Here is a 15,279-nt window from a genome sequence, read left to right as displayed (position 1 = left end):
GCTTTGGGTCCCAAGGGCTCAAGGCTGTGTGAGTTATTTACATAAACTGGCAATACAATATATAAGCTGCTGCAACAAGTCTGGGAAAGCCCTAAAGCTCTTGGAAGATAATTTCCATCACAAGTACTTAGTGAGCCAATGGGCAAAGGTGCCCTCCTAGCCCTGACGTTTGGGAATAGGGAAGACCGTGTGGGAGATGTGACAGCAGGTGACTGTCTTGGCCACAGTGATCATGAAATAGTTGAGTTCAAAATGTTTGGTGTAATAAGAAAAAAGGTCATCAGAGCTACCACCCTGGATTTTAGGAGAGGAAACTTGAAGCTTCTCAGGGAGCTAGTTAGCAGTGTCCCCTGGGAATCTGCTGTAGAGGGTTCAGGGCTCCATGAGAGCTGGTCGCTTTTCGAGAGCTGCCTTTTAAAAGCCCAGGAGCAGGTGATCCCACTGTGCTGCAAGTGAAGCCAGTGGGGCAGAAGGCTGGCTTGGCTGAACAGGGAACTTCTCCTGGAACTTGTTAAGAAAAAGAAAATACATGAACTCTGGAAGCAAGGTCAGGCTTCACACAGAGAGTACAGGGCTGCGGTTCACATTTGCAGGGAGAAAACATAAAAGCCAAAGCTCAGCTTGAGTTGACAGTGGCCACTGTGGTGTCAGACAACAAAAAAAGGCTTTTTCAAGTATGTCAACAGCAAGAAGAGGCCTAAGGAAAACATTGGACAGATACTTGATGAAGATGGTCACCTAAGAAGTAAGGGAGAGGAAAAGGTGGAGAAATGCCTTTTTTTGTCTCAGTTTTTAATATTAATGACAGATCTTGGGTTGCCTTGTCCTCTGAGTTGGAGGATCGTGACTGGAGGAGCAGTGTCTTCCCATGTGTGGTCACCAAAATCGTCAGGGACCAGTTGTATCAGCTGAATGTTCATGGGGCCGGATGGGATTCACCCCAGAGAACTGAAGGAGTTAGCAGACGTTATAGCTGGAGTTTCACCAAGGGTCTTGGGAGTCCAGGGAGGTCCCTGCTGACTGGAAGCTGACCAATGTTATAGGCATCTACAAAAGAAGTGTAAGAGAAGACCCAGGGAACTGCAGACCTGTTAGCCTAACCTCAGTCTGGAAAAGTTATGGAAACAGTTATCCTGGGTGCTGTTGGAAGGCAGTCAAAGAGTAAAACAATTATAAGACATGGCAATATGGTCCTGCCTTAGTAATTTGGTCTTCTGTGATCAAGTTTCCTGTTTGGTGGATGGAGGGAAGGCAGTGGACGTCATCTTTCTGGATTTCAGTAAGGCCTTTGATACCGTCCCTCACAGCATCCTTCTGGACAAATTGTCCAGCTGTGGTTTGAGCAGGTTCACACTATGCTAGGTGATGAAGTGGCCTGATGGTAGAGCTCAGAGGGTTGTAGTGGATGGGGCTATGTCTGACTGGTGGCCAGTCACTAGTGGTGTCCCCAGGGCTCAATTCTAAGGCCAGTCCTGTTCAACCCCTTTATCAGTGATCTGGAGTGGAAGGCATCCTCAGCAAGTCATTTTATGACTTCCCACCAAAGTGGGCTTAGGCTTCAGGCCTTTTCTCTCTGAATTTAGGAGTCTCAAGAGCAGCTCAGTTTTCCTGTGCTGTGTTTTGTCAGGGTGTTCTTGGAGCCACCTTTCACAGGAGGAGAGGCGGCTCTGAGAGACCATGTCCCAGCCTCAGCTTTGGGAAAATCTGTGACCAGAAGGTTCAAAAAGGTTAGAAAGAAGACCTGTTGTTCCGTAGCTACTGCCATCTTTGCAGCCTCCTCCTCTGTGTTGTATTCACAGAATCTCCTAAACTTAGCCAAGAAATCTCTGCAGCAGCATTATTTGTGAAGATGGCTGTAAAAATGTTAAGGCTGACTTCCCTGTGGCCTTTGTGGGCAAAAATAAGGTTTCCAGTTATTAATTTTACAAAAGCTGCGTTGTTCAGTAAAAGGTACGGTGCCCCAAAAATGTTCAGTTTTCCTTTCACACTCTTAGGAACGGCTCTCTCTTTATCTTGGATGCCCTGCGAGTCGATTGCATCAGACACCAACAGAAAGGTATTCAGGCACGGGGCTGAAGTCTCCCTTCAGTCAACAGAGCGTGGACTCGAATCCCATTGACTTCAGGGGAATGTAAGCAGACTCTTAAAGCAAAACACATGCTCAAGTGCATTCTTTCTTCAGGAAAATTTCCTGAACCAAAACCGTAATACACGTTATCATTTCTGTGCTGTTTTTTTTCATGTTTGAACACATGGACGGGGCAGGTCCTCCTGTGTTCCCACAGCTTGAGCTGAACGCCACCTCTAAAAACGTAACAGTGAGTTAAATTCCATGCGTTGGGCGTGGAAACTCTTCCCTGCTGTTGGAAGTGGAAGGGTCATGAGAAGTACTTCTTTCTCATCTGTGTGTAACAAGGTTATTATAGGTAGGGCAACCCTCCCTGCACTTTCATTCCTATAACAGAATTAGGAGAAGAAATTAGAGAGGGAAAATCCGCCTGACGCAGATTGCTCCCTGGGCATTCCTATGAACGGATCAACCCGGAGGGTTGTCAAATTCTAAGTCATGTCTGAACAGACATTGTGCAGAAAGGTACAAGGCAGCGATTAATCCCTGTGCTGTTTGATGTGTTGTCTGGTGTTCTTATCTAAAAAGAACTGGGTGGGAAGGGCACGTTTTAATTTTAAGTTTTTCGCTTAAGTAGAGCATTATGTTTTGTTGCTGTTGTTCTTTTTGCTGGGCAGTGTTACCTTGCTGAAGTTTAATTGCTGGGCTGGCTCTTTCCCATGCTGTTTTGTGGGGGCTGTTTGAGTAGGTCAGCTCTAGATGCTACCAGGGAGAGAAGAGGCTGAATTTATTTCCTCCAGCAGAAGAAGGGAAAGGAAATCCCAGAGCTCCTGAGAAGCATCAGCATAATTTCTTGCTGTTCTACTCTCCTCTAATTTTGTTCATCACGGATGGAGGTTCTTAATTTTCCTGCAGCAAGTCTTTGCCTCCTGGGCTGGAGGAGGCTCGCGTGGTGATGTGCTTTGGGAAATGTGGGTACCTCAGCAGAGAATGGGCTGAGCACAGCCCTTGCATTAACCAGCAGCGTGTGGCAGGACTGCTGGGCTGGGAAAATCCCCTGCCGAGTTGGCAAATCTGCTCTGCTGCAGTAGGAGCACTGCAGGCATCTCCTGCAGTAACAGCTCTGTGGGAGAAGGGAGGTGCAGGAGGATGTTGGGGCACCCAACTGAGCACAATGTCTGGCCGGGATCCTGTAGTTAACAGTTCAGGAAAGTGCCTTAAAGATGATTTTTGCTGAGCCAAACCTTCCTTTCAAGGGGAGAGTTATTGAACCTCAGTGTGTGTAAATGGTCAAGGAGAACGGTGCAAGGTAGCTTGAATACAGCCTGTATTACTTCCAGGTAGAGAAGTTCTGCTAGCTGAGGTCATGCTAAAAGAAAAAAGAAAGAAAAAGCCATAACAGGATCAAGTGACTGCAGCCATGCTGTTATTTGAGTAACTAATCGGTATGTTCTGATTCTGCAAAATTCACACTAAATGGATTTTCTCATGAAATACGTCATACATTTTGATGAGGCTTTGTATGAGCTTGTGTCGTTACGTGTATGAGGAAAAATACACATAACAGCACAGGAGGGGAACTGAGGAGGGACTCTTTATCAGGAAGTGTAATGGTAGGATAACAGGTAATGGCTTTAAACTAAAAGAGGGGAGGTTTAGATTAGTTATAAGAAGGAAATTCTTTACTGGCACAGGCTGCCCAGAGAAGCTGTGGATCCCTGGAGGTGCTCAAGGCCAGGCTGGATGGGGCTTTGGGCAACCTGGTCTGGTGGGAGGTGTCCCTGCCCATGGCAGGGGGGTGGAACTGGGTGGGCTTTAAGGTCCCTTCCAACCCAAGCCATTCTGTGATTCTATGAAAAAGAAAACTTACCGTCTGTTTTTGAATGACAGTAATGTTCAGGCTGAATTTTGAACCAAGATTCTCCAGTGCATGATACTTTTAATACTGGTTTCCTGTTGGTGGGAATTAAATTCATTGCCAATCATTCTGAGTGCAGGAAAGGATTAAAAAATAATCTTTGCATACACTTTACAGCGATGCAGTTAGGATTTACGCAGCGCTCCTCTGAGCATGCTGACCCCGTGGTGGGAACGCTCTTGGTGTCTGGCTGTGTCTCGGCAGACTGGGGACCCACTTTTCCAGAAGTGATTAGCTAAAATGTAACAGGGCTTCCTCGAGGTCCTGCTTGGAAAAAGCAAAATGGAAAGTCAGAATAATCATTTGTAGTTCACCCAAGAAAGTGTCATAGCATGGGATATGGCTGGTTCAACATGTCACCCCTTGTCTTGGAGCCGTGGGGAATCGTTAGCTGAAACGAATGTACGAATGGCAAAGGTGACTGCTCCAGCATCCCTGGTCCCGGAGCTTGTATTCTGCAAGCGCTGCAGCTGGCAAATTAAACCTAAAGCTTAATGAGCCCTGGAGAGGGACCTGCCTCCACAACAAGTGGAGGTGGGCTCGCACCCTGGCTTCACAAATCACGAATCCGTCCCACCCGTGACTCAAGAGGCTCAAAAAGCACCAGATTTAGAAAGGTATGTGGGAGGCTATATATATCTCTTGGTTTTCCAGCCCATGCACATTATCGAGCTTTTCTCCACAAACACAAGAGCCAGGCATGCAGGAGCAGATTCCCACCTTGGTGCTGATCATTCCTTCAGCAATGATTTGGCCAAGCTGTAATACCTGACATGAAGTCAGCTAATTAAAAGAGCTGGATCTGACTGACCTGAGCAACAAAAGCCTGCTTGGGGCTGCCTTCCTGTCAGTCTTTTGGATTCGGGTTTTAAGTTGCAAGCTTGCCAGGTTTCAAGGAGATGATGTTAAGAAGATTGAACACCCCCCAAAATTGTTTTGGCCTGTTGTAGAGAACTTATGTAGAGCAGTCTTCAGTCAGGGGAAGAAAGGAGTGAACTACAGTGGTTTAAAGCTGAAATGAGGTTAGAGTCAAGGCTATAACGTTCCTGGTAGTGTGCAGAAATTCTCATTTTAGAGACAGGTATGACACTGGGCACAGGCATTGCCCCAACACTCGCACCCGATCGCAACGCTCTGGGTGAATGCCAGATGGGACACTTCCCTGCTAGGCTTTCATGGGAGCTCTCTCTCCTTTCAGTTTGAAATAGAGATTCAGAGGATTTCAGAAGCTTATGAGGGCCTGGTCAAGACCACCACTAAAAGGGAGTCTCTGGACAAAGCGATGAGAAACAAACTGGAAGGAGAAATTAGGAGACTTCACGATTTCAACAGGGATCTCCGTGGTATGTTAAGTTTGCATGTTTCTTTGTTTGTTTTCCACAGCTGACACAAGTTTCGCTTTTCACAAGCTCCAGAGTAGCTGGCTTTAGAGGATTAATTTCACACGTTTTAGATAACCTTCTTGAGAAATCAGGCCCTGCTCGCTGGCATAAGACAAAACTGCTGTTGCTTCCCTGGTTGCAAACAAACCTTCTGGCAAAATGTGAAAGACAGCTTTAAGTGGTGCCTTTGCATTTAAGACTTGCAAATATCAGTTTGACTGCTGGGCCACCAGCCCTGAAGTTGCATCCAGCTCTAATGAACAGCAAGTTGCAATACAGAGTGCTGCCATACATCCCGAATATCTCGAAGTTCAGTGCCTTCACAAACCAGTAGCAAGTATCAAAGGGTATCTGCTTTTGGTATTAAAAACCTATGAAATTGAGGGTATATCCTTTTGAGAAAGCAAACGGAGGAGTAACTGTTAGCTGTCCAGGTGCCTGATGGGGCACGTTGGTACCTTTTCGTGCAGTGAGGTGCTCTTTGCAAGCAGCCTCCTACTTTTAAGGGGAGGTGAGGAGGCCGGCTGCTCTTTTTTGGTGTGTGTGTGGGGGGGCATACCCAAAGGCAGGTGGCAGTGGGAAGCTGCCCACAGTGTCCCTGCAGGCTGGTGGCAGGGAGTCTCATCCCTCTTACAGCCGCCCTTCCCAGGGGAAATCATCCCCGGCTGCAGAAACTGCTCCTTTCCCATGACAGTCCCAAGGATCAGTGACACCAGGGTGGTGGCCGCCTTGCCCCAGGGCATCTGGCAGCACCAGGGGCTGCACTCCGCCATGGGAAGGCGTCCATCACCTTGCAAAGCTGGGTAGAGTCAGACTGCAAGTGCATTGCACGTTTCGGACAGCATGAGAAACGAACTGCTTGGACACATTAGCTGCAGATGGCAGAGGTTCTTCCTCCAGCTTCTGTACATCTGAATGACAGCTTCATAGAAGAGGTCAAAGGTCTCATCTTTTATGTATGTGTCAGCCTCCATTTAAACGCCCTCCTTCAGAGTCTATTTATACTGCACTGCTGGCACACATCTTATTTTCTTGGTTGGCCTACAATTTTATATACATATATTTATACTTAAAGTATTTCCTGTTTTTTGCAGAACGACTGGAGACAGCCAACAGGCAGCTAGCCAGCAGAGACTTCGATGGGCACGAGGATAAGTCCACAGAGGGCCTTTATGTCACTCAGAGTGAGTACTGTGTTAATCTGTTTCCAAGGTGCATATATATATACATACACACATATATGTACTGGAGCGGAGGCAAATGCTTTGCTGTTAATTTTTATTGTCCTTATGGCTTGGTTCTACTCAGCTAATTCATAATACACTCTTATTTAAGCTGCAAACTGGATTGTTTAGACTGTTCTTTTCTCTGAGCACCAGAAATAGGCAGTGGGAGTTAATGGTAACGCAGCTTAGCTTATTTTTTATAAATATTTGTCTGAAATTGCTAAGTGTTGCTTTCAGGGATCATCTCTCAAAATACATGTTTTCTGGAGAGGCCAAATTCTTCTCTTGGCTGGGAAAAGTCTAGAGCAACCTCTGATGACTTGTTGTCAGTGCCATGGGTTGATTAGCAAGAAGAAGAGCAGAGCTGGACCTTCGTTTTCACAAAGGACTGCTGAGACAAAAAATGTAGTTTCTACTGCTATGAAAAACACCCCTTCCCATCAAATTTTAGGCTCCCGTAGTGACTGAGCACAGCACTACAGCATTTCCCCACCATGTGCTGGTGGCTCCACGTGACCAGGCAAACCGAAACCCGAGCAGCTGGATGCTGTGTGACAGCGCGTAGCCTCTTGTGTATCCTGAGCATCTTCAGTATGTTTCCAGAAGGGCTTGGCTTGACCACCCAGGAGCTGTGCAGTACCTTGAGGGCTCAAATCCCATTAAAGCAAAACCCTGTGTCCAGCGGATTTCTTCTGTTTTATTTATTGCACCGAGAGCTTTCCTGGAAGATGAGCTCCAACTGCAAGTGGTTAGCTGGAGAGCCATCCATCTCCATTAACAGCACGGTGTTAACAACACTCGGTGTGCCTCGCCGCCAGCCCTGCAACATCCACCAGCTTCTCCAAATGCAGGAGAGCCTTCTCCTAGCTCCCACCTGTGGCGATGACGCCAGCACAGCAACACTGCTGAAGGTTTGGTGCATATGTGCACAGGCCAGAAGAGAATCCAATTATCTTTTCCTTGACTGTGTTAGCTTTGCCATATTAGCAAGTGTAGGTAATGCTGTGAATCCAAATGGCTGGTCTGTTAAGAAAATAGCATTGCTGTGTAAGTCTTGTCTTCCTTGGGAAGAGTTCAAACAGGATAAGCTGCACAGAGCAAATTGCAGACTGAGCTCCGCTGTCTTCATATAGAGGCAGCCTGGCGGTGTTCACATGCGATGGTAACTGCAAGGGTGAGTTAAATCCCCAGGATGGACAGAATTTAAGTTATTTTCCAGCACATAAACACACTCTGTGCTTCTAATGCTAAACATCTAGCAGTAAAACTCCATGCTGTGCACTCAGCATATTGCTGCTATCAATTCACAGCTAGCGAACAAATATAGCCTTTCAGATCCTATCACATAAGACGGGCTGGATACTTGGAGTGTTTCCTGTCTAGCCCAGAGAGCTCAATGTTACCAATGTGATGCAGAGTGCTTCCAAGAATAGAAAAGTGGGCACATGTAAAGCAGGTCCTCTTCAGTCATGTTCTTTGGGCTGCTTTGGCACACACAGGAATGAGCTCGATATCAGGGTGTCAGCCTCAAACATTCCTGCGAGGGCTCAGAAAGTTTTTGGAAAACAACCTGAAAACATGACCCTTAACACCCCCAAACCAAACGTTACATAAAAAGACTCCAACATTAGCAGCTTCCTAAATGTAACCATTTTAAAGCCAGTCTTATGGTGAGATGAAGGCAGAAAGACAAAACTTCTGAGGTTTTTTAACACTTGCCATTGGTAACGCTGCAAATACAGAATTAGTGCTGTGGTAAAACAGTCACAGAAAGAACACCCTGAAAGAAGTCTCGTGAGGCAGGGCATGCAGGGATCACTTCTCAGTTCTTGGCAGCTCTCTCCATTAGCAGTGCAGCAGCACAGAGTAGTCGTGTGCTCTGAGATGGGGACAGAAGGTGACAAAAACTCTTATTCTTTGTAATAAGGATAGGCAAAGCCAGGCTGCATGCCTCCAAGTATTAAGTGCTAGGCATTTGTGTGGAATGAAAAATGCTCCTGTTGTGGCGGGTGCAGTTAGAGAACTCACAGCCTATTAGTTCCTTGGTAATTACGTGATGTTTTGTCGGTGAAAAAGGTTCTTAAAAAAAAAAAAGATACATGAAGCAGCAACTGATGAAGGTGTGTGGGCCCATACAAGCAACAGAAGAGGCAGGAGGCAAAGATGCTGTGAAAAGGGAGAGGCAGGAAGACTGATGGTTTCAAAGACACAGGCCGGAGAGAAAGGTTGTAATACAGGGTGTCAGAGGAAAAATTTGTTCTGGTGGAGTCTGAGAATTTTGTGTATTTTTCTGGGATTTCTGGACTTTGAGCCACTCTGTCAGAGCAGGGGTTCCTCCAAGGGACTGTTTTCTCAGGTGCCTGAGGCAGACTGGAGTCTGTACACATCCGGGTTAACTCTGCACGGCTCTGGACTCATTAGGGGGAATGTGCAGACAGTTTTTATAGTGTCTTAGTAGAGCCTCGTGCTTCATGGGAACGTGCAGTCGATATGCTGTGTAGTACTTGTGCATGTATCTCTGTCCCAAAAATCCCAGACAAAGAAATATTCCCATCAAATGAACCCAGCCAAAGAAAACGCTCACAGTAAATGTTTTTGAGAGTGGTGTTTTGGGCAGACTGAGAGCCATTTGGTATTAAGACAGGAAATAATCAGTACAGAGTCATAAGTTTCAGGGGCAAGTGAAAGGGAGGCCCTAGCTCTGTCATTTCACCACCATGAGCTTCACATGTGGGAGATGGGAGAGCTGCTGCCCTCATGCACCCAGAGCCAAGGGCAGGAGCCTGAAGAAACAGTGCTGTATTGAAAAATGCATCTGTTCTGCATGATTCCCCCCCACCCTACAAAAGGAAGGTGAGTGGGAAATCCAATTTCAGTTTTCAGCTTGTGAAGGTCAAATTCTCCCCTGGCTTGAACCTCATGACATGCAACGGGCACTGCCCAAGCTGTAAATCAAAGCACATTTAAGCTGCTGGTGATACTTCTGTAGGGTGCGGAAAAGCACGTGCAGATGGAGATGTGGTGACTTTCTCTGACAGAGGAGGAGAGAACTTCAAACCTTTCGGCATCCCTGCGTAGGTCGGTGACCATAAGTAAGCACATACTGAACCGTTTGTTAAGTACATTAAAATTCATCATAATGATTAATTCCAGCACAAAATCCCCGTTAATCATCGTGTGAGAAAACTAACCCAGGGACTTCAGCTCCTCAGAGCACAGAGGCCTGCAGCTTCTCAGCCTTTCCTTGGTCTTTACATGGCCAAGACTCGAAAGAGCTGTCAGGAACGTGCCATTTGTGAGCAAAACTGCAGGAGGAGTAACTTGTAATGAGCTCTGCTGGCATTTGGCCAGGATACAGGGGTTAATGCAGCTACTCCTTATGAAGTGTGCGGGGGTCCTGTGCTGTCTCGTTTCCTGCAGTGAGGGAGCCCTGGCTGTACGAATGGGGCTGCATTCCTGGTGTGTGCACAACGGCCAGGGCTCAGCCTGATCAGTAGGAAGGTGATCTTCACAGAAGTGATGGGGGTGAATGTACAGAGAGGCTTAATCCAAGCCATTCTGGATGCAGGAATGAGCTAAAAAGAAATGGTGACCCACTGAGACTGTGCTGCCGCTTTTCAAAAAATGCTCTCTTGAGACGGAGCTTTTGGTTTTCCCTCCCATTCAGGGCAGACTTCTTCATGTACGTTGCCTGTTAAATCTTGGGAGGCCATTTGTATCGTCTTTTTTTTTTGTTCAAGGGGGAGAGAGGGTTGTGGGATTTGTTTGTTTGTTTGTTTTTGCTGGGACTTGACAGTGAAGATGGAAGGAACTGCTTCATTTCCCAGTTCTGCTTTGCTGCCTCAGGCCTTCCTTGGCCCAGCCCAGTTGTTACCAAACTGGAGCTGTAGAGGCTTGGGCAGAGGGACTGATGGACAGTGGCTTTGCCGCTTCTCTGGGCGGAAGAGTGGAAACCATGAGCTGAAAGGTCTTTGGAGCAGGCAAGAAGGCCCTGTCCTCACTTCAGATTTTGATAATCCTTCTGCTGGTCGTTCCGAGGTAAGGGGCAGGATACGAGGGGCCCATCGCACGCTTCAGCCCTGTGCCTCACCATCCTGGCACCCTCCTGGGGATGTCAGGCCGCTGCAGTTGGCCAAGGCCTGGCTGGACCTGGAAGAGCAGAAAAGGCAGCTCTGGTGCCCCGGCCCATCCTGGCGAATCACCCCGATGAAGGGGGTCTGGCAGCAGCTGCAGTGACATAAGGCCATGCCTGTGGATGGCAGATGACAGAGCTCCTCCTCGCGCTTGCTGTGTCAGGAGTTGCAAGACTGACGGGAGGCTAAATAAGTCCTGCAGGTTTTACTTAAGAAAGGCCTGGTCACCAGAGAGCGCCTTTGGAATTAGCAGCTGTGAACGAAGAGTGATCATTGAGGAATACAAACGTGCATACGAGAAATTGTTGGAAATGCCACAAGGAACGTGGTCTAGGAGTGATTCTTGTTTTCAGCAAATCTCCTGCAGGCACATTCTGCTCTCGCTGCTGTCGTTTGATATAATTTCTTCCACCAGTGGCCATAATGCAGGAACAAGGAGTGTGTTTAAAAGATGTCAGTGTTACCACTTCGCAGTATCACAGCAAGGAGAAAAACAGCTTGGGATGTATTGATATGGTCACATAATTAGTCAAATAAGTTCATACTTAGATATAATGAGGTATTTAGGTATGGGTGGCTTTGAGGACAAGCGTTCAACTGATACAGGTAAACAAAAACATGTTTCTCATTTTTCTTTCAAGACTGATGTGATCAAAACCTTTTGTTAAAGCATGGGGTCTGTGTGAAAAGCTGGGCTCACATCTGATTGTAGGGCAGGGGTGGCACAGGTTGAATCTCTCTCTCCAATTCTAATGTTTCTGCTTCAAAGCAGGGCCAAGATTAGTCTGTTTTTGGTGGAAGTACCCAGCTTGGCAACTCAGAATGCCTGTTTGTGAAGCACCCTAGCAGGCTCTTTGCTTTTTCTCTTCTTTCTTCTACCCAGCCCGAGCGTAGGTGTGATGTCTTCAGTATGACACTCGGAGGCAGTGGGTGGAAAGCTGTGCTGTAAACCACAGCAGAGAAGCCTTTTGGGAATTCCTTATTAATGGGATGTGGCAGTGGCGTGTCAGAAAATGGAAATAGTTATTAGCTGGAGTCTGCTGGGGAAAAAACACATGCCAAAATAGAAGGGATATGCAGAGTGTAATACAGTAAAACAGGATTTTTAGACTTTAAGGATACCTTGCGTATACTTGAAGAGAATTTAAGGTATGTTTGATGGAGTTCTTCTTTACTAAAAATTAATGCAATATAGGAAAGTGCTTATAAAGTATACCTCCAACATTTTGCAGGGAAAATCTTTTAGGGGGCACTAGAAAACTTACTGCAGCAGGGCGAGCCGAGTGTTTTGAGTTTCTTGGATGAAACTTGAAAGTGAAGGTCCCAAATCCTGGTTTTGTAAACACAGTCCTCATGTAACGTAGGTTTCAGGTCCAGAGCACAGCAAGCGTGGTCCCAGCGTGAGACGACTGAATGCCACAGGACTGAAATAGTGTTCGTCTTCTGGCCTCCTCACCCTCTAACAAAATGAGCTGCTTGATAATTTGCCTGGATTTACACTTTCATACAATAGATATTAATGTTTCTGCTGGTGAATCGGATTGAAGTAGATGTATTTGTGTCAAAGGAAGAGGCCTGCTTGTCAGATTTAGAATTCCTGGCCTGTGTGGGAAGATGCAGGACGCGTCATACTCGTCTGGTCCTGGTGCCAGTTGGCGATGTGGAGCACACAGCAGTCGCTGTGCTTTGCTCACAGGCTCCACAGAGCCTGATGTGCTGGTGTTGCTGCCAGGGTCTGCTTTTGTGGGGTGGTGTTCCTCCTTTTAGGACAAATGGAGAGATGGCCAGGTGGGTTTGGGGTCACCTGGACCACTTGTGCCTTGATCCACATGGCTCAGCTCATATTCATCTCACTTCACTGCAGAGGTGTACCAGTAGGTTGTAAATTAATGCCATTCTCATTCTGTCTATAATGAAGGAAGAAGAAGGCCGTTCTGGGGCATTTCAGTTCCGAAATGGGCTGGCTTCAGCCATGTGAGGCGTCCTGTCCATCCTCAGTGACTATGTGGGGAGGTGACTGCTGGGCCTCACAGCTTGAGTGTTCATGCCCAGGTGGGACTGAGGACAGATGTCAGGGACAGATTTTCCACATTTGGATGATTTTGGAACAACTTTTTCCTTCATTTAAAAAATAATAAATTCTGTAATGCTGTGTTTAGAAAGTCAAAAATCAAAATAATGTTTAATTGGCGCCAAATTAATTTTTGGAGGAAGTTTCCCTTCCTGGAGGCTTTCCAAGTGTTCTATTTTTGCTGTGATCCAAAACGAAGGCCAGATTTTGAAATCTCAGATTTCACTGAATGAAACCTCCATCCCCTGCTTCCTCCCATCATTAACTGTTTGCAGCCTGACGTTGGAGATCCAGCAACCAGCCTGTGATGTTCATATTCCCTGAAGTGGTTCCTCAGCACTGTCAGAGCAGAGATGGATGGCGCTGAGCCTTTCAACGTGCAGCTTGCCAGCAAAGTTGATGGTGGGCCTGAGGTTCATTGATGAAGGAAAAATGTGAGCAAAGCTGACTGAATTTAGCCATTTTTTAAAGTGTTATTTTAAATCCTATCCAAAAAGGGTATAATTTTTTGTCACGGAGGTTATCTGCTGGATATCTGCTTGCTCTTCATACAATAGGGTGCTTAACAGGAGAACAGCTCTGAATGCTGGATACTTAGATCATGCAGGACATGAAAGTCACCCAGGGCCCCCTCAGGGTTGACATCTCAGCTCCTGTGGCTTCCTCTTTCCCTGCACAGACAGAAAAAGCCCATCTAGATGTCCCCTATCTTATTCTTCCTTATTGGTGCATGCATGTGACCGACCGAGGTTTCTTGCCCCTTAGAGCAGGGCAACATGCAAGCTGGCAGCTACGACCAGTCCTTGATGCTGGCTGTCCTCTAGCAGTGCCTGGGCATCGTGTGGGGTGAAGGGGTCACTGGTGCAAGCCAAAATGTTGCTGGGGAAGATGCTAGGAGCTCAGCAGTAAGGACAAGAGTGAGGGTTCACAGGTTCACAAGCTCTGTTAGTGCAGCTGCAGCCTGAGCTGCCACTCGTCTCTGTCTCTGGTGCTTGCATAAGGATGGGCGGCGAGAGGCTGAGCTCTGGCTGCAGAAATTCCTTGCCTGTTGTGTCTCAGCACATGTTGTAATGGATCCACTCGCTGCAGCTTCACATAGTTTTTACTTTTCTAGGAAGGTGGCGGCTTACCTCTGGCATGTGGCCCAGCGCCTGTGGGCTGTTCTCATGGAGCTGTTCTTGTTCTTGTCTTTCTTCCAGACAAGGAGCACTTGAAGGAGAAGGAGAAGCTGGAGATGGAGCTGGCAGCCATGCGCTCCACCAACGAGGATCAGCGGAGGCACATCGAAATCCTCGACCAGGCCCTGAACAATGCTCAAGCCAAGGTCATCAAACTGGAAGAGGAGGTGAGGCATGGGCATCATTCCTCTGCTCAGAGGCTAGCAGTGACTTGCAGTTAGGGCTTTCTCCATCCATGTCCTAAATCTGTTCTGGCCATGGTGTGGCAGGTCTTCCTGCTCCCACACGCTGTCCTTCCCACAGAGAATACACATAGCTATACAACACTGAGCCAGACAAGCAAGCAAAGGAGACCACAACCACAGATGCTTTCAGAGCAAAGTCTTCAACATGTAACCAGGACCGTCATCATACTGGAGTGGGTTGGTGGCTGAGGTATTGGTAGGACTTCACAGAAATATTAGGCAGAAAGCTGACTACTCACTGAATCAGGACTGTGATATAAACACATGATGTTGGTGCATCCCATTTCTCCCAGGGGGCTTTTGAGGTGTGCACAGCAGCACAACAAAGCAGGGCTTGGCAACTTCGCGTGTCAACGGTAGTCTTAGAAGAATAGGCTGATCTGGCTAGAGGCAAAACCTCCAGGATTTAGAGCTACAAGATTTATGAGAGCTGAAAAATCTATTATACAATGAAACCCAAGGAGTGCCATCTATTCAAAACCCTCAGGATGTTTTTAGGCAATGTTCCTATAGGCCTGATAGTGAAAATCAATATTCAGAAGGGAAGAGAAATCCCAAGAACAGAGGGCTCTTCAAACTGACAGACAAATACAGAACAACATCTGGTAGCTGGAAGCTGAAGCTAGACAAATTCAAAGTGGAAGTAATGCTCAGTTTTAGCTATAACCAAGAGTGATGTTGTCAGTTCTCCGTTACCGGAGGTCTCTAAATCTGAATTTATTGTATTCCTTAAGGACCTTCAATGATTAGCTGAAGGTCTATGCACTCTGGCAGATAAGACACGACTGTCATAACAGGACTTTTTGGCTCTGAAATCTCTGGCCCTGTGACCTGCAAAGAGAGAGGATGTTTTATGGCGAATAAAATAGATGCAGTCTTTACTATCTGAGCAGGCAGACCACTGGTGAGGGGAAGGATGCTCACCTAGCAGGGTTAGGTAGAGGCTCATGCTCTGGCACAGACTGCTGGCATGATCTTGGGCAGGTCTGGTCCCCTTAATGCCTCATTTCCCACTTGCACTCTCCCTGAGGCTGGCCTGCGGATGAATCCACAGGAGC

At 47.0% G+C, this 15,279-nt stretch overlaps 1 protein-coding gene across 4 annotated transcripts in view; it reads left to right on the top strand.

The window, feature by feature from the left end:
- Positions 1-15,279, top strand: part of AMOTL1 (angiomotin like 1) — a 75,593-nt gene that overhangs the window by 42,567 nt on the left and 17,747 nt on the right. For all 4 annotated transcript variants that reach the window (XM_080588703.1, XM_080588701.1, XM_080588702.1 and 1 more), the window contains 3 exons: positions 5,185-5,329; positions 6,463-6,552; positions 13,998-14,143. In XM_080588703.1, coding sequence (XP_080444829.1) covers positions 5,185-5,329; positions 6,463-6,552; positions 13,998-14,143 — 381 coding nt within the window. The remainder of the gene's footprint in view (positions 1-5,184; positions 5,330-6,462; positions 6,553-13,997; positions 14,144-15,279) is intronic.

This window comes from Anser brachyrhynchus (assembly GCF_964034855.1).
Source record: "Anser brachyrhynchus genome assembly, chromosome: 1".
NCBI lineage: Eukaryota > Metazoa > Chordata > Aves > Anseriformes > Anatidae > Anser > Anser brachyrhynchus.
This window is presented reverse-complemented; position numbering and strand designations above follow the sequence as displayed.